The sequence below is a fragment of the Jaculus jaculus genome, chromosome 3 (genome assembly GCF_020740685.1).
Source record: "Jaculus jaculus isolate mJacJac1 chromosome 3, mJacJac1.mat.Y.cur, whole genome shotgun sequence".
Taxonomy (NCBI): domain Eukaryota; kingdom Metazoa; phylum Chordata; class Mammalia; order Rodentia; family Dipodidae; genus Jaculus; species Jaculus jaculus.
Window position 1 is genome coordinate 127,935,095 of NC_059104.1, and position 27,878 is coordinate 127,962,972.

Here is a 27,878-nt window from a genome sequence, read left to right on the forward strand (position 1 = left end):
CACAACTGTTTTGATTAGTGGATCAGGATAATATCATTGGACAACACTTTCCCTCTTCCCTTATTGTTTTTAGTATGGACTCCTGGTTTCTTGTTTTATACAATGCATTTTAATTTAGTATTGCCACTTTTTATTCTTAAGATATCCAAGATTTAGATAGTAGAAACTTCTGGAAGTAGCTAATGTCTAGAATTTAGAATTATTTTGAGGGTTTTTTTTTTCCTCTAACTTCATTTTCAGCTTTACTGGAGTGCTACACACAAACAGAACTCACATATTCAGGGTATAGAATGTGCTGACTGATGCCAGTGTACTGCCAAGTGATCACCACAATCAAGGACTCAGCCCAACCTGTCCTGTTTGTCTTTCTCATGCTTACTCTCAGCACAAGATCTTCCAGGGTCATTCATGTTCTCTGTTTTCTATCCCTTTAATCAAAGTTTCTCCCTTTTTTTCCCCACAGAGAATGATATTTAGAAAACAAGAATTAATTGTTCAGAAGTATCATCACGCTTAGAAGTAAAATATTTATTCAGCCCACTCTAATACCACTATGACACACTACAACTAATGATAATTAAGGAGCTTATACTAACGTCTTCCATAGAATTTTTCTTTGCCTTTCTATTTCCCTATATATAGTTTGTCTATAGCAAGATTACAAGTTCTGACCATAATTATTTTAAAAGTTATTTAAATTGACAATGGGCACAATGTAGTGCCCACCTTAAGGTGGACAAACCTCAGGGAAAACAGCTCTAGACAGAGTTCAAGGTGTATTTCCAGACCTTTTCGTTCTCCTCTTTAAGCTAAGAAAAATGAAAGGGAGGCTGGAGAGATTGCTTAGTAGTTAAGGTGCTTGCCTGTGAAGCAAAAGGACCTAGATTCAATTCCCCAGGACCCATGTAAGCCAGATGCACAAGTTGTGCATGCATCTGCAGTTTGTTTACAGTGTGGAAGGCCCTGTAGTGCCCATTCTCTCACTCTCTCTCTCTTTTCCTATCTCCTGCTCTCTCTCTAAAAATAAATAAAATGGGCTGGAGAGATGGCTTAGTGGTTAAGCGCTTGCCTGTGAAGCCTAAGGACCCCGGTTCGAGGCTCAGTTCCCCAGGTCCCACGTTAGCCAGATGCACAAGGGGGCGCACACGTCTGGAGTTCGTTTGCAGTGGCTGGAAGCCCTGGCGCGCCCATTCTCTCTCTTCCTCTATCTGTCTTTCTCTCTGTCTGTCACTCTCAAATAAATAAATAAATAAATAAATAAAATAAAAATAAATAAAATAAAATTTAAAAATAAATAAATAAAAGGGTAAATAACCCTATGTTCCAGTTTTTTCTTGTTGATTTATAATTTTATTTCTGATATATATAAAATTTTAATACAATTGCAAAAATCAAATCTATATGAAATGCAAATAAGAAATACTCAACAAACTGGGAGTGGTGGCGCACACCTTTAATCCCAGCACTTGGGAGGCAGAGGTAAGAGGATTGCTGTGAGTTCGAGGCTACCCTGAGAGTAGAATGAGTAGAGTGAGACCCTACCTCAAAAAAAAAAAAAAAAACAGGAAAAAAAAAGAAATACCCAACAAACTGTTATTTTACTCACTTTTACACACACAGGAACCTCAGTTCTACACAATACACTGGACTAGCTTCATTTGTAGTCTTGCACTAGCAAGCAGTGTTCTTTCAGACACACAGTCTTGCAAGGTTTGTAGCACTTCTTTTACTGTCTTGTCATTTAAGTTCATCTATAACATCTCAGAAACGCCCCACTTTATGCAGCCTGTATGCATTCTTTTCACTAGCCGTTATAATACTCCATAAATACAATTTTAATCTATTTTCTTTACTGGAGTATTTAAGTAGTTTCAGATATTTTCCAAATGCATATAATTCTCAATAATAGAACCTTCTGCCTATTTTCATCCTGATAGGGTATATCTTCATAGTAAATTTTTCGAAATTACATTTTAGCTCATAGTGTACATGTGGGTTTTGATCAGATGTCAGGGACAGCTTTTGGGTGTCAGTCCTGGCCCTCAATCTCATTTAAGGCAGTCTCTGGCTCATGCTGTGTTAGCTCGGTATTAGTAGGCTTGCTTGTATGTGAGACTTGCAAGAAATTCTCCTGTCTTGCCTGTCATATCTCTTATTAGTTTGCTTGGATTACAGAAGCCTGCCATAGCATCCATCTTTCACTCAGGGTTTGGTGATCTTAACTTGGCTACTCTAGCTTGAGTTTGATGCTTTTTCCACCTCCATCTCCTTAACCCCGAGTTGCTTTTAAGAGTTCAGTTTTGATTCATTTGACTCATTTTGTATCAATAATAATTGTTCTCCATAGTGAATGATTTGTATTACTGAACTTCCTACCATTGTACCATCCCTACTACCCTAAAATTCAATTTGTGTGCTTTCCTTCATTTCCTGTTCTGAAATAATTTATTTGGAACCTTCATTTGTGATCTTTATGAGAACATCTGGACTTTTCATATGTGCGTGAGTGCAGTGTTTTGTGTAATTGTTTATTTGTAAAAGTTTCATGATATATTTTTTCTTTTCCTTCTATAATGTCTCCCTAATATTTTTAATCTTGTCAATAACATTCATTCTCTGAAAAACAATTTCTATTTCATCCTTGTTCCAATATTTGGTATACAAGTGTGGTAAGTACACTCGTGACTTTTTCTTTGAATTAGTAGAAACAGTATTTTGTTATATTCTCCTTTTTCCTTGACTAAATGGCTTGTCTGTTTTATTTTATTAATCACCAATGTTCTGACTCATTCCCTACATGCCTATTGTTTGTGTTCTCTACCTAATTAAATCCTGCTTTTATCTTCATTTGCTTTTTACCTTCTTTTGCTTGCTTTTATTTTTGTTCCATTATTTGTGCTTTTGAGTGGAGATTTAATCCTCCTTTTTTATTTTAATTTATATTGATATATGTTTTCATAAGTACACTTGTATCCTTCAGGTACATCTCCAAATTTTTAAGCTTTCACTCTCTGTGACTCCTTTTGGAACCTAGACTCAGTAGTTGAGAGTTAAAGATTGAAAAAAATTCTAGGTGTTTTCACCTAACTAGGGCTACAAATAAATTTCAAAGATCATGCTAACACCTTGTCTAGCCACCCACCTTAAGCAGATGGAGCACCAGTAGAAAGACCATGGACCACTCCCACCTTCACTCCCACAGGATCTTTGATGTGGAGTGGGCTGCTCCATCAGAGGCACTGCAATGTGGAATCCCAGGGAAGTGTATGAGGGATTCTGGAGGGTGGTTTTGTAGAAGCATTGTGAACAGAGATGACCACTTCTATTCAGAGTAAGTATCTATTCCTGCTAAAGGAAAGAGATCCTTGCATAATGAAAACCATTTGGCAATCACTCTGCCACCAGGAAGCTGGCTGATATCTAGTAGTCAGCACTGGTCTCTGACACTGCATGTGGAGCACTCTGTGAGTCTGTTGCCAGGTGGAATCTGATAAATATGTAAGTCTGTATTACTGAGTGTATGCATAGCCTCCATCCCCGCCACATGGCCCTTTATTCATGGGCAACTGAGTCATGAAGAGGTAGCTAATGAAATAGGTTAGCCAGTATCCTCAGAATGGATATTACAATTCTTCCCTATTGAATCACCTCTTGATGACAAGGGACCTATACATATCATTACATAGCATTGCACACATAGTACAAAGAACTAAAGCCAAGACTTTCATCTTACCTTTTTTTCTAAATTATGAAGGAAAGAAGTTTGAAGGGTTGAGTGTTTAGGGGCTAAATCTGGTGGCAGTTTTATCGCTGATAATTTCTTGAAATGGACACATGGAAAAAGACAGAGTGTGTACTGGATAAATAATCCATTGATTCATGAATCATTAACCACTGAGTAGTGAACTCTAATCGTAAGGGCAGCGACCTAGTCAGCTCTCACAAGTACTACCTGGTCAGCCCTGCTTCTTAGCACTTTGGGAGCCATAGAGCAAAAGCCTCTCCATTTTGCCTGGGCCTGCTCATAAACTGACTCATTACTCAGAAAGCTGGTCCATCCAGCTTTCTGTTAGGTACTTCTGGAACTGGTCAGCAGACTACTTACCGAATATTATCTTTTGCAAAAGGCCAGTTTATGGTCAGGATGTGAAACCTGGTGCAGTCAGGATGTTAAGCCAGTGAGGCAAGATTAGATGAACAGCTAATTACATCTCCTCTAGGTTTCCTGACAACTCCTTGCCCTGACCACGTCCCCTTCCCCCTACAACCCTATATAAACCTACATGTAAGAATAAACTCTCGAGGCCATGACAAACATCTAGCATGGTCTCCTTCTTGTGTCTGTTTGCCTTCTTTCATTCAAGTTATTTTTCCCCTCGCTTCTTTGTTCGACTCCCCGCTGGCTGGGGCAGACATTCTAACTCTGTTAGGGGGGTATTCATAACTAGAAAAATCTGTGTGGGTTTGGAGCAAGGGCTTATGGATAATATCTGTACCTTCTACTCAATTTTTCTGTGAACCTTAAAATCTTCTAAAAACTAAGTCTTTTATGAAAAAATAGGGATGGATCATTCCATAATTTAAAACAAAATCACCCGAAAGTACATGATTCCTGGAGGGGCTACTGTTTACATCCTTCTTCTTTTATTTTTTATTTTTATTTTTATTTTTTATTTTTTGACACAGAAGGTTTCTACATAGCCCAGGCTGGGTTCAAACCTACTCTCCTCCTACCTCAGCCTCCCAAGTACTGGCACTATTATTGTACACCATCATGCTAAGCTTTAGCACCCTCTTCTGTAAGCCTATGTGTGTCTTGAACTTAAAATACACCTCTGAATGATGACAAACAGGAGAGTCTATTGTTAATACAATCAGATAATCCTTACCCTTTTTGATTGTGCTATTAATATATTTTCATTTATATAATTACTGACATCATTGAGTTTACAGCTGTTAATTTACTATTGTTTTCAATAATTGTGTTCTTTACCTTTCACGAAGTTCTGACAGAATATCTGGCAGAAATTATTTTAGAGAGGAAGGATTTATTTTGGTTTACATAACAAAATCCATCATATGGAGTAGCTTGGTTCATGGTGGCAGGAATCTGTGATTGCCACTCTCAGATGTTTGCAGACAAGGAAGCAGAAAAGGTGGTCCAGATCCTTCAAGGTCTACCCACAGTACCCTACCTCTGCTGTAAGGGCCCATCTGCCAAAGTTTCCCAAGTTCCCAAACAGTATGAACTGGGAACACAGTGCTCTGAACATAAGCCAGTGGAGATCATCCAGACAGACACCATGAGAATGTAATTTGTTTTAAGTCTTCTCTGTCTTTGCTATCCTCGTTTTCTATCTTCTGTGTTAGATATTTCAAAGGTACCATTGTAACTACTTCGTTGGATTTTAACTTATGGTCTCAGTAGTTGGTCTGGTGATTAAATATGCAGCCTAAATATGTTATGCAGATTATTACTAACAATTTCAATAGCCTATAGAAGGTTTCTTCTAATGAGCACTCTATTCTTCCTCCTTTCATGAAATTGTAATTCTGCTGTGTTCAACTAGCATTCAAACTAGTTAGGACAAAAACAGTACAATTTATTTTTTTATTACACTTAACCATGAAATCTCCTGTAGTAGTGTTCTTTTTTTATATGGATTCTTGTTTCCATTTTTTTTTATTTTACAGGGTGTTTTATGCTCTCTATTTTAATTTATCAAGGTGTCTTTATTTCATTTGTCTTTTTGAATAATAACTTTGCTGCACATAGCAGTTTTGGCTGACAGAGAGCTTTGTCTCTTCCTCTTTTTCCAGCACTTTGACTATGTCACCTCACTACTTTCTTGACTCCACACTTTTTCATGAGAGTCAGCTTACTGAGTTCTCTTTTGCACAATGAGTCTTTCTCTTCTGTTGCTCTCAACATGAATTGTGACCAGTATTTTTTTAACATTTTTCCCATGATATCTATTTCTTCTTCTGACTCTCTCATAATGATTTTCCACAGATCTTTTAGTTTCTGTTGATTTTCTTTATTCTTGTTTTCTTCCTATTCCTTATATTGGACACTATCTCAAAGCCTCACTTTGAGCATTCTAGCTCTTTATTCTATCTGCTCAAATAGGAGGCTTTCCAGTCAATTTGTTGTCTCAGTGATTGTATCCTTTAATCTTAGAATTTGTATCTTGGTGTATTAAAAATAATGTCTATCTCTATTTTGTAACACATATTGTCCTACTTTAACTTTCAGATATGTCTTCTTTTAGTTCTTTGAACATATTCACAATAGCTGACTAATATCTACCTGCTGAATCTAACATCTTGACTCTCAAAGGGACAGTTTCTTCTGTTTTGTTTTCTGTGTATAGGATATACTTACTTATTCCTTTGCTCATCTCCCAATATTTGTTGAAAACTAGACATACTAAGTATATATCTACAAAACTTTGAAAGTTTACTTATTTATTTGAGGGACAGAGAGGATAAGAAAGAAAGAGGCAGATAGAGAATAGCACTCAGGGCCTCCAGCCGCTGCTAATGAACTCTAGATGCATGTGCCCCTTGTGCATCTGGCTGATGTGGGTCCTGGGGAGTTGAACCTGGGTCCTTTGGCTTTGCAGACAAATGCCTTAATGGCTAAGCCATCTCTCCAACCCAAAACATTGAAATTTGATCATCCTTCTCCACTGTTTATTGTTGGAATTTTGGGTTTGTGTATTAGAGGTAGAGTTTGTTCCTCAGTGATGCTCTTGGGTTAGTTCTATGGTATTTTCATCTGTGGTAATACAATCCTTATTCATTTCCTCTCTTGTTTTCTCAGCTGTGTTTTGTACAAATCACCTTTATGTCAACATGCAGCCACACTCTTTCTCTGAGGGTTTTATGTCACTGAGTTCCTTCCCCCCCTACCTATACGTGGTATGGAAAACACCTTCAAAGTTCTGGCAGATAAAGTCATACTTGTCTTCTAATTTCTGCTTTCACTAGTCCTCAGGGTGAACCAGGGTGGAGAAGTAGGCAGAAATCTCCCCACTCTTGACCACTATTACAACACTGCACTTCCACAGAGTGCCATATCTTTGGGAGCATGTCTGAGGTTTGGGAGAAACTATGAACTAGATCTGATTCTCTGGATGTTCCTTAGCATTTATGGCTAGCCTTCTTCTTATCAAAACTGGTATGCATGCTTGGGAAGCTGCAATGTTGACCTTCACGGATTGATGCTGATTGCTTTATTAATGATACCCAGGCGTGAGACAAATCCCCAGAATTCCAAGTCAAGTCAAATACTAACAAGACTGTATGGATGGGAATGTTGTAGCATTCTACATCAAATCAGCTCCCTCTGGCTGGTCATCATAACAGCATACCAAGTTAGGGAGATAATAGTATCACCAAGATCAAATGGCACATACCCCACTGTTCAGTAAGTTCTTTTCAATAAGCACTTATAATTTTATATTTTTATGTTGGTTTCACAAGTTGTAAAATGGTTCTTTGATAACTTACTGGTGTTTTCACAGATGTTTTGGGGGGAAAGAATGACTGAGGACCTCAATTCACCATCATCAAAGTTTGCCATTTAGGTGACAAGTTTACATGATCACCCTACCTTAAGGGTTTACTGTTAGTTAAGCTTATGTTTTTTTTAAGTTTTGTTATGACATCTAGAGTTCAACTTATGGAAATCTCTAAAATTTTGGCTTGTAAATTTTTAGGAAGATATATTACCTGGGTAGGATGGAAGATTTGCAAGCTTTACCAGAGGGTTTTCTTCTGACCCAAAGTACATGGGGACCAGTGGCCATTCCCTCAGCCAGTCCCCTTCACTGCACAGCTGTTACCATCCTACTGAGGAAACAGTGGTAGCCACATGAAGAATAAGGTACTGTGGACTTTGGAGTCAATGAGATCTGTTTTCAAACTTTTCTATAAATTCTCACGTGCAAATAAAATATTGGATTCTTGGTTTTAACTGCTTTTCAATTTGAACTCAGTAAAGCTAGATAAACTTGTTTCTTCAGACCACATTTCACTGAGTAACTCTTCAGATGTCTATATTACAGAAACTCTGAACTTTTGAATTTTGAAGCACATGTTTCCATAAAGAACCTATGCATATCTGAAAGTAGGCTGGAAAGCATTTGAGTTGAGGGATGAAGAAGGCTATTGGAAATGGCAATGACAAACAGTCACTGCAAGCCTTTGACGAAATGAACTGTTTGGGTACTTCAGACACGCTTCTTCCCATTCCTGCAAGTGTGTGAGTGATTCCAGAAATCCGAGCAATTCATATTCAAATACTCCTGCCATTGATTGTCACAGGTGTGTCATGATTATTTATAAAAAAACATAAAGACTAATTTTTTTTAATATTTAAAATACTGTTTATATGGAACAAATTGTGGCATTTCCCATTTTCCAAAGAAAAGGTTCTTTCTGCATCAGAGCTTGATCTTACAATGGAGGCTAATGTTGATTAAAGGCTGCTATCACAGTTGTAGCCTCTCATGAAGTAAATCCTTCCTGGGGCTGCCAATCACTCACCCTCAAGCTCCAGAAGGAGTGATCCGATCACAACACTTAGCTGCTTCAGTCAGTGATATTCATATTCTCTATCTCCTCTCCTCTTCTCTCCTTTCTTCTCCTCTCTTCTCCCCTCTCCTCCCCTTCTTTCTCTCCTCCACCCCTTTTTATCTAGGTAACTTTGTTCCTAAATTTACATCCACCTGAAGCAGTTGCATGTTGCTATGAACCCAGACCTTGAACCTGGGAGAACTAAAATCTAGGCTTGCATTTTTTTCCCTAACTTTTCACATGATTTGAGCCATAGGCTATCTTCTTTGAGTAGCAATATTCTTATGTATAAGATAGAAACTGTCCATAAACAGGCCTGTTCCTCATAACAGCCTGTGAAAGATAACACTGTTTCTAAGGCAGCTTCAAAATGAAGAAATCTGGGCTGGAGAGATGGCTTAGCGGTTAAGCGCTTGCCTGTGAAGCCTAAGGACCCCGGTTCGAGGCTTGGTTCCCCAGGTCCCACGTTAGCCAGATGCACAAGGGGGCGCACGCGTCTGGAGTTCGTTTGCAGAGGCTGGAAGCCCTGGTGCGCCCATTCTCTCTCTCTCCCTCTATCTGTCTTTCTCTCGGTGTCTGTCGCTCTCAAATAAATAAATAAAAATTAAAAAAATAATAAAAATAAAAAATAAAATAAAATTAAAAAAAATGAAGAAATCTGCAAACTTCTTGTCTGCCTTTAACAGAGCATGTTTTCTATAATAGGTTAGTAACTCCAAAGCCTTTGAACAGTCATTGAACACAAACACACAATTTGAAGTCAACTTCAGCCAGTACTTATACTATTTTCACCCTTATATTTCTAAGAAAGTACAGAAGGAATACTTATTGTACACTTATTAGGATATTCACTCTTTCTATTTGTGGTAATGTCAACAACTACATTTAAATACCTTGGTTCTAAAAGTAGGACACTGTAATTCATATCAATTTTCAGAAAGTTTACTTCTTGCCTTGTTATCATTTTCCCAAGGTGATTCTTTATTATGTTCTCATTAATAATAATAAACTTTGAAAATATCTGCAATACAAAATCAAAAGGGGGAAAACAAATGTGATTATTTTAACTAAATATTCATCAGTACTGCTTCGGTTGCTTGGAATGTTATAAGCTTGTCACTAGACAGGAAGGTTTTCGGTAGCAAAAGGCCTCAACTTGCCAAGAAAACCAGTACAACCTGGTAAATAAGGCATGATTTTCTATGGGGCATGAGATGTTCAGGATGGGTGTAAGACCATTTGAATACAGTTTATAGTAATCTTCTTCAAATTGCACTGTGAAGCTAAGCTGCAAAGGCTCTATCATAACTACACAGGCAGAGGAAACCAGAGCTTTATGTTGAAGTTTGTCATTGGGATATCATAGGAAACACACACATAATACAAGGATATCATTTGAGTTAGAGAAATGTTTCTTGTGTAGCACTACAGAGCATCTTGAACACAGTTATTGAAGGGGCAAAGTAATTTCAGTTTTTATGATGCTTGGTAATAGATCCCCTTTGCAAATCAGGAATTCCAAGTTAGTCAGGATATAAACTATGCCTTTTAACTAGCTGATGTTTATGCACACAGTAAGTACATGTTATGATTTCTGTCCACAGACATCTAAGGAGGGCACAGAGTTACTACAAACATTAGAAACATGCTCAAAGAATCACTCAGAGAATTGTTGTGGAAAGGATGACCTGGCCATATCTTTCCACCTTCCCTATGCATAGAAAGAATACTCTCCCAGTGTCACTGTGTAGAATTAGGCTGCAACAGAGCAGGGTCAACGTCTAAGGTTTATTTCCCTTAGTTTTATTCCAAAGCAAATTCAGGATAGTGTTCTTCACAGAAATAGAAAAAAGACCTCAAAATTCAAATGGAAGCACAAAAGGCCTCAGGTAGAGCCAAAAATTTCCAGAAAAATGAATACTACTGGTGGTGTCATCGTACCTGATTTCAAGATATACTATGAAGCCATAATAATAAAAACACTACAGTGCTGGCACAAAAACAGACACATGGAGCAATGAAATAAGATAGAAGATCCAAATATAAGTTCCAGTAACCACAGCACCTGAACTTTGGCAAAGAGGCCATCAATATACATACAGGAAAAAGATAGCATTTTCAATAAATGGTGCTGGAGAAAATGGGTAGCCAGATGTGAAAGAATGAATCTAGACCCTCTTCTTTCTCAATGCACAAAAATCTCCATATGGACCTCAACGTAAGACCTTAAACTCTAGAAAAATTAGAGAAAAAGTAGGGAGAATATTCCAAGATATACTTCTATGGAAAGACTTTCTGAATAAGATCTCAGTAGCTCAAGACATAAAAAATATGTATATTGGGATCTCATGAAACTCAAAAGCCACTTTATAACTAAGAAAACTATCAAGTCAATTGACAACCCACTGACTGAGAGAAGAATCTTTGTCAACTTTCCATCTGAGAGAGGTTTCATATCTAGATTATAAAAAGAACTCTAAAAACTATACAATAAAAAATTAATCAACTAACTCAAAAAATGGTGCAGGGACCTGTCAGGCACTGCCCACCATAGGTTGGAGCCTTCAGGAGAGGGCCCTGAGCTTCCAGGCATGGCTAAGGACCCCCAGGCTACAGGAAGACTCTCCCTTTCCAAGCCCAACACACCTGAATTTAAGCTATGCCCATAGCCTTGTGACCTTTGGCCAGTTGCCTAGGAAACTCCTTATCAGCCTTCACACAGCCCATCATACTGAGACCCTAGATCACCTGACTCCCCTCCTGCCATTGCCTATGTGCTAGAATGAATGTTGCCATATGCTAATTAGGCATCAGAAATGAACTTGGTACATCCAATCCACTTAGGACACTTCCTCCACCCTCAGATGCTTATAAACCCATTTCACTGACAATAAAGGGAGAAAGTTGTTTAACTATCTCCCGAGAGTATTTCTCTTATCATGCACTCCCCCACCCCGGTTGCTTGAGTGCCTTCAGAGGGAACAGTGGCCTATCCCTGGAACAAGAACCCAGGAATCCACAGGTACCTAAACAGATAGTTCTCAAAAGAAAAAAATAAAAATTGTCAGTATACATCTGAAAAGATGTTCAACATCTTTAGCCACCAGGGTATTGCATAATAAAATGACTTTGAGATTAAATCTCACTGCAATCAGAATGGCTATCATCAAAAAAAAAATCAAATGACATGGGCCAGAGGGAGAGCTTAGCAGGTAAGGTGCTTACCTGTTGTGGTAGTTTGAATAGATAGCTCCCAATATATTCAGTGTTTTATTAGTTTTTAGTTTGGATCTGCAGCCACCTGGCTGGAGGAAGTGGGCCTTTGGATCCAGCCTTGTGGTGTGGTGGTAGATTTGAGATTCCAATCTAAAGATATGCAAAATGCCTGAGTTTCTCCTGGACTTCCTGACATGTGCTGTGTGGTTACAGAACCTGTTTTTCACTCATGGCCATGAATGTCTGGGAGACCACATACTCATCAGAATTACAAGGGAAAAAAGCCAATTACAAAATGAATCATCTCTATCACACCCATGGGCCCAGAAAATATTGCAAAGGAAGTGGCTGATTGAATGAGTGCTATTCTCATGGCTATCCTGAAAATCTCCTCTAGCAATATCACAGTAGACACTGAAGGGTCTCAAAACTCATCCAAGCAGAAAACTACAGGATTCCAAGAGCTCAACACTAAAGGAGGCTTAAAACATGACCTCCAACGATCAAGAAAGTTTGTGGAAGAAGGGTTTGAAGGAATGTGTGAGCCACAGGATGGGAAAGTATACAGTGAAGCATTGTCCCTCGCATAGAGACTGACACCTTCATTGATCACTCCATAATGACTACCAGTAACCCCACAGAGGAGGCCCTTCAGTGGGATGGGGGCAGGGGAAAGAAGGCATAAGAATAATCTGATGGCAACATGACCAATTTGCAATATGTTCATATATTAAACTTCTCCATATTTTTTAATTTTTTTTGTTTATTATTTTTATGTATTTGATAGTGACAGACAGATAAAGAAGGAGAGAGAGAGTGAGAATGGGTGTGCCAGGGCTTCCAGCCACTGCAAATGAACTCCAGATGCATGCGCCCTCTTGGTCATCTGGCTAATGTGGGTCCTGGGGAATCGAGCCTCAAGCCAGGGTCCTTAAGCTTCACAGGCAAGCGCTTAATCACTAAGCCATCTCTCCAGCCCAATTCTCTACAGCCCTTATGTTTCTTCTTAAAACCAAGAATAATAACAGGGTTCTGGAAGATAACTTACTTTGTAAAGTGCTTGTCTTGCGAGCATGAGATCCAGTATTTGTTCCCCAGTACCTATGCTGGGTGTGGTGGTACACATCTGTAATCCTAGTCTTGGGGACCTGGAGGAAAGTCAATGTCTCGAGCTGATGGCCAGCCAGTCTAGCCTAATTGGTGAACTCTAGGATAATTATTGATCCTATCTCAACAAGTGTTGGGGACTGGAGGGATGGCTTAGCAGTTAAGGTACTTGCCTGTGAAGCCCAAGCACCCAGGACCCATGTAAGCCAGATACACAAGGTGGTGGATATGTCTGGAGTTCTCCTGTTTGGACAGCATGTCTGAGGATGGCATCCCACATTATACTTTGGCCTCCACAAGCATGTGCATATATATTCACATGCACCACTGCACACATCTGTGCCCATGCACTTACATACATACATACACACATTACACAAATACATACTCCAAAGAAAGTAACACCAAGCTAAATAATAACATGTCTCAAACATATACCCCAGTTGTTCAGAAAGATAAGCAACTAGAGAAACTGACTGAAGAACACACCAGAACACTGTTTTGCTGCAACTTCTAGGTAAATACACAATTATTTCCAAATAAACACTTTTTAAAATATAAAGAAAAGATTAGTCCACCAAAATTTGAATATAAGAAAGGATGCTATATTCCTATGATTTTTTTTATTTTTTAATGAACATTTAAGATTCATATACAAAAGCTAACAGAGCAATAATTCAATCATGAAATACATAAAAGGAAATAAAATGGAAAACACCTCAATTACAATTCCTCACCACTAAAGCACAACACACTGGCGGCAGGTAGAGGTGGCCAATGTTCCAGAGATAGTGAGCAGGGGTGCAATCAAGGCCAAGATTATCAAGTCACTTGTTTTAACATTTTCTTGGTCATTGCTAAGGTAGTGGAGGAGTTGGGGTGGAATTGAAAACAAATTCCTTTCCAAAAAAATTAACTTTTAATCAGTTAAATTTTTCCTTGAGGAAATATTTGATCTGCTAATCTAACATACCATGTATCTGTTATTAAATTTGTCTGCATAAATGTTCACCTATTCTATTTCTTAATGTCAGTTCATGCAGTGTTTTTCTAATTACAGAACAGGAAGAATTATCAAAGGCAATTAATATTGGACATGAATGTCCAAACTTTTCTTTTCATGAAAAATGTGCTCTCTGTGATCTTTGTTCCTTGCAAGTGTTGGTCAAGTAATAATCATGGAGCATTTCCTAAAATATTTATCTCCTGGGAAAATTTGTATGAAATGACATTCGAAGTATAAAAAACTTTGTTATACTTGGAACAGTTAAAAATATACTTATCTTGTTTGTAAACTATCGATGTTAAGCTTCTGAGTGTAGAGTCATTGCCTCCTGTTTTACTAGAAAGTTGTTTGCTTTATTTATCAATAGGATATCTTTGAAACATCTGAAGTTATATGTAGAAACATCAAGGCAATATTATTTGTACGTATTATTAAACATGCAAAAAAAATTCCTGAAAGACAGTGCCTTAATACAGAGAATCTCTCTGAGCTCAGCCCCTCCTTGGTACCATTTTGGCTTCCTAGAAGCTTGGACTTATTTTGGAGAGGTGGCCCCTTTAATCACAGGCTCCCTATTCAAATATGTTGCCCAGTAAACTAAGTTGAAAGTGCCAAACAAGACAGGGAATACAATTCGGGACATTTTGTCAATCTTGCTAATGCTGTTGTATGTCTTTTTGCCCTCAGAAGTCTTCTCTTCTGAAGGCTTTACGGAGACTGAAGGTACATTTGAGCTCCCTGTTGGAGTGTGTTCCTTTGGGATGTTTGGAGGATGGGTCATCTTCCCAGTTGTAAAAGCATTTGTTGACTTATTTAGTGTGAGTTCACGCTCCTTTTTCTGCAAAATATCATAAGAATGTAAGAATATACCATCAGTAAGCAGTACTCACCAGCAACTTTCGAAGGTCTGAGGGTGTGTCTCCAAAAGAGATGAACTGAGATCAGCTGAGCCCTGGGAGAGAGCAGACTTCACCAGACTTCTACATCTAGAAGCCCACAGAGCAGACAGGGAATGTGGATGAGCAAATATCCTTACTGATATCAGTTCCTGGTATTTCTCAGGAACTTAGTGTAAATGGTATGAAGACATCTCTTATAACAGGCAGTAACCATCATTTCTTTTTTTAAAAAAAAATATTTTATTTTTGTTTATTTATTTGACAGAGGAAAAAAGGGAGAAAGAAAGGGAAGGAGAAATGAGAAAGGAGAGAGAGACAGACAGACAGAGGTCCAAGGCTCGAGCCATTGCAAACAAACTCCAGATGCATGTGACCCCTTGTGCATCTGGCTAACATGGGTCCTGGAGAATCTAACTTGGGTCCTTTGGCTTTGCAGGCAAGTGCTGTAACTGCTCAGCCATCCCTACAGCCCTAACCATCATTTCTTTAAGTGTGTTGATAGGGCATGAAGAATGTATATAATTTGTTCTAGGGGACTCTCTAGCAAATGTCCTATACCAAAGGAAAAAAAAAAAAAGAATGATTAACAGTGATTACCACAGCATGCACTCGAAGGTGTAAGTCACATCTCACTTAGCAGAATGCCTTTAAGAATCAGCCATATTGTTACTTATATCCATGACACATTCTTTTTATTACTCAGTAATATTTCTCCGTAAGAATGCATCACTGTTGAACTACTATGGGTAACACCAAGGCTTGATTATTATGGATTTATCAGCTATGAACACTTTTGTATACATTGTTGTTTTTCTCACACACAAAATTGTAAAAGAGGGAAGGAAAGAAATACATGTGTAACAAATAAGAATAGTAGTGGTATTTGGAGAAGTGGAGACAGGAGCTATGTGAAAAGAGGTATATTGGACTCCTTAGAAGCTCTACCTTTATGGAGATTTATGTTACATAGTAGTATATATTTGACAAGGAAAGATCTTTGTGAATTGTAAACTTTGCTTCAAAAGAACAAGACATTAAGACAATTGAAATTTGTCTAATAATATACATGCTGATGTTTAGTGAGAAAAGTACTATTGACTGAAATTTATCTTGATATGCATGAAAAATAAGGTGGATGATGGATGGGTATATAAATAAACGATAAATGGAGGGATGGATAGATGCATGGATGAATGATGCATGAGTGGATGATGGATATAATACCAGCACTCAGGGGGCTAAGGCATGAGGATTGCTGCAAGTACAGGGCCGGGATGGGCTACAAAGTACATTGTAGGGCAGCATGTGTTACTAGGTGAGACCCTGCCTCAAAAGACTGAGGAAAAATCCCCACAAAACTATGTAAATAAATCATATCATATATCATCATATGTATAAAATAAATTGACAAATGGATAGATGCACAGATGGAGGATGCATAGATGGTTGATGGATAGATATATAGATGCATGATAAATGGAGGGACTGTTAGATGCATGGATGGAAGATGGATGGATGATGAATAAATATATATATATGAGTGCAGGGATGGATAGATGCGTGGATAGATGATAAATTGATGGATAAATGGATGAATGGTAAATGGATAGACAGATGGATAGTGGATAGATGGGTGGATTACAGGGCATTAGCTGGTTGGTTGATGGATAGATAGGTGGGAAATGAATGAATGGAGAGAACAGATAGATGATGATGACATAAACACAGTAAAATCTTCATTGCAGATGAGTGTTTCTATAAAAATTTTTGAACACTGCTGTATGCCATTGAAAATATTCTAAATAAAATGTTGGTTAAATACTCAGTTTCATTACCAAAGTACTATAATCTCATTAAATACATTTGGTGAAACATTATAATAAATTGCAAAAATGTATCAGCCACTAAAAATGAAGAAAAGATAAAGATAGAAAGAATAGGAAGCAAGGTGAAGCAGGTGGGAACAGAGATAGAATGAAGCCTGACCCAGGTGCACCATGGAGACCATGTGGGGCCCTGGATGGAGGAGTAGGAGGGAAGAGAGTCACGCATCACAAACCATTCCATCAGTGCCATGCCACCCTGCCAGAGAAATCTGCAGATCAGACCCTCCCTGTGTGCTGCTCTGAATGGTTCTCATCTCTGGGTATAACCAGGGAAAGAAAGCATTAGAAGATAGAAATGTCCCCCAGCATCCTTCATGGATAGGTATGAGATCCCCACAGATGTCAAAATCCAAAAATGTTCAAGTGCCTCCTAGAAAATGTGTTAGTATTTGTCTATAATGTATATACATCTTCCCAAGTGCTTTAAATCATTTGTATAGGTAACTTATAACAGAAATCACAATATAACTCCATGTAAATTGTTATGACAGTGGGAACATGAACAGAAAGCACAATTTGCATGCACTCAGCACATACACAAATATTATTACTGGTTAATTGAATCACATGATAAGGGACATTGGATATAGAAGGCCAGCTACTTTGCTGTGCCATGATAACGTGCATTTTAACTGGGTAGGATGAGTGTAGGAGCGAGCACAGGACTCGACGTGGTTCAGGTGGGGAAGGTGAACATGGAAATGTGTCCCTGGTTCCCTCTTTCAGAAAGGGCTTGTGGCTCAGCTGTTCCCAGTGTGGCTAGCTGTCAGCTGAAAGAGCTGCCTTAAACACATGATGGCCCATGAGGGAGGAACAGTAGGTCCTTGCCACATCCACACAGTGCATGCTCCAGAGCCCACCACAGGCTATTCTGAGACTGTACCACAGAAACCACCCAACAGCTCCTTCCTCTGCAGGTTCCATCTCTCTTCTTCCCTGCTTTCTCAGCTGAGAATCCTTGGAAGCTACTTTGTTCCCAAAATCTGACTCACATTTGGTTCTGAAAATCTCAGCTTGGAACACTAGAGAACCTGGCATATTTTTTAAGCTCTTTCTATGCCTAAAGAACCATCTTTACTACTAAAATCAACACTAGGTTCATTCATTCCTGCTCACTTCCTAGGGCAGACTTTGTGCCTAGTCTTGAAATGATGATATTTGATGCCTCCACACATAGAGCCCCTCCCAGCATAGAGGGCAGTGTGTCCAAGAATTATAGCTTTTGAACAAAGCATTCTCTTGATTAACAAAAGCTTACTTTAGCAGACCAGAGGGGTGTGAGATTAGCTAGTCCATGTTCCAGTCATCATCCCTCCCTCTCCACACCCCCATGCAGACCTAGGGCAATTATATAACAGTACTGAACAGAGCCTAACTTTTCACACACTACCAGCAATAGAATCCAGCAACTGTTACAACTCTCCACTTTCCCTGGACTTCACATCCCCATGTACTAAGTAATGGACCTTATAACTTCATTTCACACAATGGCCTCTCAAGATCTCCTCAATTTAGACTTGGCCATCATCAGCCTGTCACTCTGTGGTCATCTCTGGCCCAGATAGTAAATAAGCATTTGCCTTACAGAGACATGGATCAATGCTGGATAGCCCCTCTCCCCAAAATCTATTCTAATTCCTCCCACAACTCTTCCTTGATTTCCTTGTCTTGCCCTTTACATCAGTACAAACGTCTTGAACAAAGCCTTTGGAGTAAGGACACTACCTCGACAAATGTTTCCAACCAGTCATCCTTTGTAGTCACATCACTTCTGTATTCCCACCTCCCCACCCTCCACAAAAGCCCAGGTATTAAGAAGCAGTCACTGGGGCAAGCACACCAAGACATTAGACATATCCAGTAAGTTTGTATACATAAGTTCAGTATTAATCTGCTTTCATAAACTGCTACTTAGGGTAGAGAGAAATTATCACTACCTCCCGCCCTGATCCACACGAGACCCATTCCTGGCACAGTGCTCTCTGACAAGTGAGCTGGGCATGGAGGTGGAGCTTCTATGAGAACACTGAAGGCACAGAAGTGGATTGCTGGTTTTGGAAATGAGAGTCATACAGCCAAGTACAGAGCTCATGACTTCCCTTAGGAAAAAAGACACCGCATGAAATCCAAGAGCAAGCAAGGGCTATGTATCAAAGCACTGGGTGACCTCAATGGAATGAGAGTGGCCAGGTCTTCTGACAAATATGTGGTCCTTGGAAGGAGGTCAGGACATGTAGGTCCCTTCATACTAGAACCTCTCATGCTGATTTTCCAGAGGACAGATGAAGGTTTTCTTTCAGGTTTGCCTCCCTGTGATATTGGCCTCCCCGTCTCTCAGCACAAAAGACGTGCTGAAATATTTGCTCTATGTGTGGCAGAATGATTAGTTTATCTCAACAGCTTTCTTTTCTACTCGTGGACATTATTTTCCTCTCCCCAATGAAGTGCAACTTTTTTCTCCCCCAACGATCACTGAGAGTTGGGTAAAGGCAACTCTGCAACAATCGGCTTTGAAGAGAGGGACACATTTCCCTACAATTTATGCTCATGGCTCAAGCAGGCCAAGTCACTGAGTCAGAGGCTTGGGTGTGCTTGGGTGATGGACTGCTTCCATTAAGCTGTGTACCCTCTCATGACCTGAACACCACCTTGAAGAAGACACTGTGCCATGTGAAAGGAACAAGCCAGAGAGCAAACTGCACAATTAGAACCTGGACAAGTCCCCAAAGAGGCTGTTGTTTTCACAAAAAAAAAAAAAATGATGATGATGATGATGATGATGATGATAATAATAATAGGTTTGAATGCAAATAAACCCATGATAGCTACTTATATCACATCAGGCCTTCTGCTTGAATGAAATTGATGGTTTAAAAATAAGTCAGACATGTGAAGACCTTGCACATGAGTGCAAGACTGATCTTCAGGGCCGAGCTAGGAAGGGGAAATCCCCACTCTCATCCTTGGACCCAGAACCAGGTGGGAATCTAAAAAGATGGAGGAGAAAAGTAAGCCATTACCTTGATCTTGGCTGCCTCCAGGGCTTTCTTGCCATCCCAAGCCCAGCCTCTCTTCGTGAAGTAGTTGACTGTGGCAAACTCAATCAGTGCAGAGAAGACGAATGCATAACACACTGCGATAAACCAGTCCATGGCTGTGGCATAGGCCACTTTGGGCAGCGAGTTCCGAGCACTAATGCTGAGCGTTGTCATCGTCAGCACTGTGGTCACCCCTGCAGGGTCAGGTGAGGGTACAGTACAGAGTGGGGACAGATATCAGTACAGGCCCATTCTCTTCCAGCTAAACCCTTGAACATGCTAGGCTAAGGCATGAAGAGGATGCCTGCTGTTAATCCCAGTGGGCAGCTTGCTCCCTACATGTGCTTATGTTTACCATGTTCTTAGTAATAGCATTGCTTGTAAAACCAGTTGTGGCTCTTCCCTTTGTTAGACTATAACTTGAGGAAGGTACAGATTTGGGTCTGATTTCTATTTAACTATGCTCTCTCTCTCTCTCTTTTTTTTTTTTTCTTTCTTGAACCAAACTGACAAAGTGTTGAACCCAACAAGGAAGTTTTGAATGGGTGGTGTATCCATGTGGTGCTAAGGCATAAGGTGTTGGAATAGTGACTGTGACATTCACACAGCACTTGCTGAAGAGCTTCACAAAGATTCAGTGGGTGCCTTGTACAGTATGCTGGGCCAACATTATGAGATGCATTTCTTCCCCATGGATTGACTTAACACAGACTTCTTAGGAGTTAGAATGCAATTGCAGATTTGTGTGTGAATCTTAAACTGGGTGCCTCACTCCCTCAAAGAAGTAGCAATGTTCTATCAAGGCTACAGAGGCCTCTGAGGAAACACTGCACTAACTCCATAGCAAAACCAGATCCCTTGGAGGGGGATATGCCTGTAAGGCTAGAAGACACTTGAGCTGTCTCCTGTATGCCAGCCTGTAACCTAAGCTACATTCCAGAAAGGAGTACTATCCCCATTGGTCAGGAGGAACTCTGACCTAAGCTAGATTCTGAACAGTGTAAAGTCCTTCCTAGACAGTACCTAGATTTATAGTTATTTGCAATGTACTCAAATTCCCAGCCTGTAAAGGACACTACTCATCTCTGGAGTCAGATAGCGTCCACTCTCCTGCACTCTGTCAGCATGATGTGCACCTGTGTGTGTGATGTGGCTATCACATAGCTGCTATGGGTAAAACTAGGACTGGCATGTTGAAAGCCTAATTTCTACTACCTCTGAATACAACCTTATAAGGAACTGGGCCTTTTTCAGGAGAAGTAAAATTAAAATGAGACCACTAGTGTGGTCTCTAATCCAACCTGACTGCTGTTCTTTGAAAAGGGTAATTCTCATTCAGTTTTAGGAAATTTTGATTTTCATTCTTGATTTTTTCAATGATCCATTCTTCATTCAATAGTTTACTGTTCAACCTCCAGGAATTTGTGTATTTTCTGAAATTCTCTTGTTGATTTCTAGCTTTGTTGCACTGTGGTCAGATATAATGCAAGGAGTTATGTCAATTTTCCTAAATTTGTGTGGACTTGCTTTGTGTCCTAATATAGGATCTCTTTTAGAGAAGGTTCCATGAGCTGCCAAGAGGAATGTGTGTTCTGTGGAGTTTGGATTGATTGTGTAATGTCTGTTAAGTCTATTTTATCTGTGGTGTTATTTAGCTCCACTATTTCACTATTATCTTTTCTGATGATCTGTAATGATAGTATTATGTTAGGATTTATTTCTGATTAAATGTCTAATAAACTTTGCTTTATAAAATTTAGTTCATATATGTTTAAGATAGCAAGGTCCTCTTGATTCCTTGACAAGTGCCCTTCTTTATCACTTTTGATTACTTTTTAAAAATATTTTTATTTATTTATTTGAGAGTGACAGACAGAGAGAGAAAGAGGCAGATAAAAACAGAGAATGGGAACACCAGGGCCTCCAGCCACTGCAAACAAACTCCAGATGCGTGTGCCCCCTTGTGCATCTGGCTAACGTGGGTCCTGGGGAATTCAGCCTCAAACAGGGGTCCTTAGGCTTCTCAGGCAAGAGCTTAACTGCTAAGCCATCTCTCCAGCCATTTTGATTACTTTTTAAATATTTTATTTATTTATTTATTTTTTCAATATTTTATTTATTTATTCTCTCCCAAGCAGGGAGAGAGAATCCAGCAGGACCTCCAGGTGTTGCAAATGAACTGCAGATGCATGTGCTATTTTGTGCATCTGGTTTTATGTGGGAACTTAGGAATCAAACCCCAGTCATTAGGCTTTGTCGGCAAGTACCTTAACAATTGAGCCATCTCTCCAGCCCTTTTTTATTTATTTTTTAAATTTTATATATTTATTTATTTTATTTTAGAGAGAGAGAGAGAGACAGACAGACAGACAGAAAATTGGTGGGCCAGGGCCTCAGTCAATGAAATCTAATTCCAGATGCTTGCACTACCTTGTGGGTACGTCTGACCTTGTGCTTGCCTCACCTTTGTATGTCTGGCTTATGTGGGATCTAGAGAGTCAAACATTGGTCCTTAGGCTTTGCAGGCAAGTGCCTTAACTGCTAAGCCATCACTCTAGTCCCCTTTTAAAATTACTTTTAAAGTCTATTTTGTCAGATATTAGTATTGCCACACCTGCTAATTTCCTATTTCCATTTTCTTGGAATATCTTTTTCATTATTCACCCTAAGGTGGTTCTGTCTTTAGTGGTTAGGTGGGGTTCTAGAAAACAGGCATCCCATATTTCCTTCCAAGGACACACTCTAATGACCTGACTTATGCTAGGCCCCCATCACCTAAGGCATATACACTTTAAAACATTACAGTGTGGGAAACAAGACCTATGGGGAACATCTGAGTTCCAAATAGAGGCAGTGGTGACTTGTTGATGCTTTGGAGGGGAGTAGGGGTTAAGATCTGTCACAAGACACCAGGGACCATTCCTGGCTTGATGACACTCACCAAAAACCGTCCGAGCTGGGACAGATTCTCGGTTTAGCCAAAAGGACACCTGGGATAAGATTACTGTCATTATGCAGGGAAGGTAGGTCTGGATGACGAAGTACCCAATCTTCCTCTTCAGGTGGAAGTGTGCCGTCATGATTGTGTATTCACCTGCAGATGAGCAAAGCAGTGCACATCAGGCCTCCCCCGCCCCAGTCAAGCCCACAACGCACTGCTTGCTGAGCTGCTCCTTGTTTGTGCTGCCTCCTGAAGGAGATGGTAAGGAGGGGCCCTTACTGCCATAAGGGTTCTTATAAGCAAGGGTTCCTATCAGCCTCTGAAGAGCTGGTGGCTGCCTTCCGAGAAAATCAGATTTGTGTGTTTCACTAATCCCCAGTCCCAATCTGTGCACACTATCTGTGCCCCTCACCCCTTTGCCAGCTACTGCAATCAGGAGCTGGGCATTCAGTCTTTGCAGACAGAACTCAGTCCATTGTGGGAGGACAGTGTCATCTTATTTTCCAGTTGTGGAGCTTCAGAGAGGTGGAATGACCACTGTCCCCTGAGGCTCACAGCCTTCTCAGCCCAGTAGGGAAGTGCAGAATAGTTCAGGCCACGGATCCGGATCCTGCCACTCCAGAGAGACCAACACTCCTTGTTCTTTGAAGCTGCACATATTTCGTGGTGATGTCCCACTGCCTTCTCTGGATTTGGTTGGCTGTGTGGGAGGCAAACGGGGATCTCCCATTCTTTGCTCAGAATGATGCTGTCCTGATGGTCAACTGGTAAGGAGCTGAAGTGGGAGGGCTGTGGGTCAAAGGGAGAGTGAAGCCTTTTGGACAGTGTGTGTCTCCTTGGAGAGATGGGAAGAATGCTTTGAGAACTAGTGGCTTTTGGTTAGTCTGAGGACACTGCTTTGGATGAACTGTACACAGTATGTGGCTAGGGAGCTCAGAGCTAGCAGTCTTGAGGGCACTGATGAAGACCACAGGTCAGGCCTCCTCTAGGAAGGGAATGGTTTTCAAGCCACATGGACAGGTGATGGGATGTTGTGGGATGTTGGAAGCTTACAACAATCCCAATGATTGCTGTGGGAACCAGAGCCCACAGCTCAACAAGGCTGCTGCAGATGTTTCCTGAGCACCAGGATTCATGTGTCCAAGTTCAGGGAAAAAGGTACACAAAGATTACCTAATGTAAAATATTCCTTTTACAGAAGAAAAGCCAAAAGTCTCAGTAAAGTCTAGAATATGCCACAGACATGGGGACCATTTGTTCCATAGCCCCAGGTAGCTGAAAACAGGTGAGGGGCTGAGCAAGCTCCCATGGAAAGATAGAAACACACACACACGAGTGATATGTCTAGCAGCATGGACTAGTTCTTTAACAGTGATTGAATTTTGTGTCTCCTTGATAACTGAAAAATGAGAAATGCTGCTCTACCTCTTAGAAGGATTTGAAATTACTTTGCAACCGTCATTCTTGTTGTTTTCATATTGTTTGATTTTTTTGAGTTAGAAGTAACAAACCCAGGTAATGCTTTTACAGAATGATGTCATTGAAGAATGCAAATGGGGGCAGAGTCTTCAGTATTTTTTTAAAGAGCCATGTGAAAGCAGTAAATGCAATAGCATCCTATGCTGGTACCACAGTTATTTACCAAATTCTGCCATGTAGCCTTGCCATTCATCTCAAAGCCAGACCCTTCCTTTTCCTATGGCATGGTACCCACATGGGGTCACTGTCCTCTCAGGCTCTTCTTCACTCAAGGATGCCTGCACACAGGACCCTGAGTCACAGGTACCTATGGTATAGAAAAGGCCCTGCCATAGATGTCCTGAACTAAAACTAAAAAGGGATGCTAGCTGATGCTCCTCTGGGGATCAGACCAGACTATACCATCAGAGCTTGCTCTAGCTCTTCAGGCCTGGCTCATGGTCGCCACGCTGCACAGCATAGCCTTGTGACAGCCCTCCATCCCAAGAGTGTCAGCCACAGTATGTTAAAGTTGCACAGTTCAAATGCAGATGACCTTTTTATGCTGCTAGCTCAAGCCTGGCTGCCCTCCGGGGACAAATGGGACATTTAGGAATGAGAATATCTGCCACCTTGCTGGTAGTACTTCACCTATACTCATTTCCTAATTGTGCGTCCTGCTTTCTAGGTTTAACCCTAGGGAAATCTCTGAGATGTTCAGAGCAGGCATCAGGAGAAGGTAGCCAGGAACACAGACCTTCCCCACAGATACAGCCATGTATCTGGGGCCAGAGAATTAGTGTTACATAAGCAGATCCAGAAGGCCTCTAGGCAGGGCCAGCTCACATGGTGGCAGATGCCCAATGTGGTACAGATTAGTGCCTCCATTTCTGCCCCCAAGTCTGCAACTGGTACTGTGTACAGCTGCAGGAGGGCCCAGGGAAGCCCTCCCTAGCCCTTATTCACAGCAGCTGGTAGCTCAAGAGAAAAGTGTAGCAATCAGAGCCTGGAGAGCAAGCTGTCATGAGAGAACCAATAGCTCAGCCTCATTGGCTCAGCCTTATGGAATCGTACCTGTGCTGGTGCTGATATTCTCAGTGCCCACTGTTTGCCCCATGAGATGGTACTGGTTCAGTCTGGAGCCATCTTCTGCCACTACCACAGACTTGGTGGAGCCATTGGTCCAGACGTAGACAACTTCCGAATTTGGATATGCATCTGCAGGGAAGGAATGAAACCAGCATAAACTCTGAGAGGTTCCCAGTGGGGGAAAAGCAAAGAGCTGGTAAATGCAAGAGGAGTGGATGGAGAGTTTGGGAAACCAATTTTCAATAAGTGCATGGCAAACCAGGGCCACATGGCTCAGGTCCCTACCATTTCAACAGGCCTGGTCTTCCAGTTGTATGTTTTCTTTTCACATACCAAGAGTGATAGCTGCTATGAGACCAGAGTGCCTGCTCTCCCTGCAGCTCTGTGACCTTTTCAAGTCACTTATGCTCATCTATGGAATGGAAGAATAATAGCACCTACTTATCAGGGTTTTCTATCATGGCATTATTTATACAGTAGGGCAAACTCATTGTGTTCATACTCTAAACCTTTCTCATATGCTGGCTGCAGAGTCCTTGGTAGGAGAATGGGGGGCAGACAGGATTTCCACCCCTTGGTGTCATACCAGCCAATATATTACTTTGCTTGGCAAAAAAAAAAAACAAAAAAAAAAACAAAAAAAAAAAAACACTGTGCAGATGGAATGAAGGTGATGGGCTTAAAATCAGGAGATTATCTCAGATGATCCCTGTGGGACCAATCTAATCACAAAACACAGAATCTTCTCCAGCTGCAGCCAAGCAGGGAGATTTGCAGCTGAAGAAAGCCATTGCTGGCTCTGAAGATGGAGGAAGGGAGCCAGGAGCCAAGAAAGGGAAAATGAACTCCAAGTGACAACTAGAAGAAGACAAGGACCTCTGCCCACAGCCACATGGAACTGAATCCCATCCCTCCCCGAGTGAGCCTGGAAGCCCACTCACACAGAATCTGCAGAGATTACAGCCCTTCCATGACCATGACTCTGGCCTTATGAGACCCAGACCAGGGAAATTCCCAGAGCTCCCTGGGCTCCTGGTTATGCAACAGGAGAAGTCATGCATGTCCCTTTTGTCCCCTGTGCTTGTGGTACCTAGTAATCACAGGACTATAAATTCAGGACAGGTAGGATAAAGAAAAGAAAAAGAAAAACCAGGTCCCTTTCCTGAAGAAATTTATTTTCTGAGGTCAAAACAATTAACACATGAAAAACATAGATTGTGAAGTGCCAGTAAAGTGCTCTGGATGAACACCTAGTGAAGAGGTAGGTAGAGATGCTTTAAATGAGGTGATTCAATTAGACTTAAACTGGGAGATCTGAAGGACATTCAGCAGCTGGCTACAAGTCTCTGGGGAGAAAGAGAGTTGTATCAAAGGAACTGCAGCAGATGCAAAGGTCCTGAGTCAGGCGCATGCTCAGGAAAATCCAAGCATGTCGTGAAGAGGGGAAGAGGAAGCCTGAATACAACAGATTTATTTACAGACAACCTCCATTCATATACACAATGTACCCTGATCATAATCCTGTCCTACCACCCTCCTTTGTCCCCTTCTTTTGAATCTCCTCTTCACTGAGCTCCTTCTTTCCAACTAATCCCTTTTCTATTCTGATCTCATCATTTTAAGTTTTCCCTCATATTATGCAGGTCATGTGTAGATAGCATCAATACTGTGAAGTCATGAATGCAACAGCCACTTAATATCTGGAAAACATTAACCCAAAAACACACCTTCTCTTCCTTGGACTCTCATATTCTTTCTACTACCTCTTGGGCAATATTCCTGGGCCTTGGAGGGTAACAATGCCTCTCCTAGTCTAATTTAGACACTAAAAAGATCTGTCTGCCTGAGTAAACCAGGCAGGAAAGGATAGAAAAGGAAGGGTGGCATTAAAACTGCCTGGATGGCAGTTGATAATGTCAGCAGTGGAGTGAGGATGAGACATTAGGGATGCACTTCTGAAGCTGATGTATCAATGCTATGTCTGCTGTGAAAGGAGGAAAGCAGTTGTTTGTGTTGGAATAGCAGAAGACCTGGGGGTGTGGCTTCCAGGAAAAGAGCAGCTATCCAGAACTTGTGGGGGGAAAGGCCTGCCTACAAGGAAAGATCTGCTGAAGGTCATGCAGATGGCCCCTGAGGAATGAACTATGGGGAAATCCCTGGCTTCTTAGGGCATAGCAGGATATACAACTTGAGGGAATAGAAAGGAACCAGTAGCAAACTGCCTCCACAAGCTGTAGGCAATGGCTCAGGGGTAGTCAGAGACCCAGCAATCCCACCTAGGCAAGAGCAATGCCATAGGAACTTGGGTATCTGAACTGGCCTCAGGCCTAACATACTGACCCCAGTGTATACATGCCTCAAAGAAACCTGCAGCACCTTCTGAACAAGGAGCCGAGCCGTATTCATCCCCAACTCTAAACAGTGCTGGGCACTGCCACAGGAGAGAAACTGTCCATTTCCCAGGAGCTACAGAGATGAGCCACAGAGATCCTTCCATCAGTCAGGCCCCACTCAGTCCATGGAAAGCACCTACAGCAACCCTTCTCTGGTCTCACAAGCAAATCCACCTGTGTCTCTAAGAGTCTTCACAGGGAGAAGCCTGGAGAATGATCTTATGAAAAACTGTTTGCTACTGCAAAGTATGAGACCTTCTTT

General features: G+C 40.8%; 1 protein-coding gene across 9 annotated transcripts in view; it reads right to left on the reverse strand.

Moving 5' to 3' along the window:
• Positions 1-13,489: 13,489 nt before the first annotated feature.
• The window catches only part of Gabra5 (gamma-aminobutyric acid type A receptor subunit alpha5), an 86,400-nt gene continuing 72,011 nt past the window's right edge, over positions 13,490-27,878 (reverse strand). For 8 of the 9 annotated variants that reach the window (XM_045146443.1, XM_004661945.2, XM_045146442.1 and 5 more), the window contains 4 exons: positions 25,209-25,352; positions 22,677-22,829; positions 19,718-19,929; positions 13,490-14,750 (listed from right to left, as the gene is read on the reverse strand). In XM_045146443.1, coding sequence (XP_045002378.1) covers positions 14,448-14,750; positions 19,718-19,929; positions 22,677-22,829; positions 25,209-25,352 — 812 coding nt within the window. In that variant the 3' untranslated portion in view covers positions 13,490-14,447. The remainder of the gene's footprint in view (positions 14,751-19,717; positions 19,930-22,676; positions 22,830-25,208; positions 25,353-27,878) is intronic. The other variant, XM_045146438.1, reaches the window with a different exon arrangement.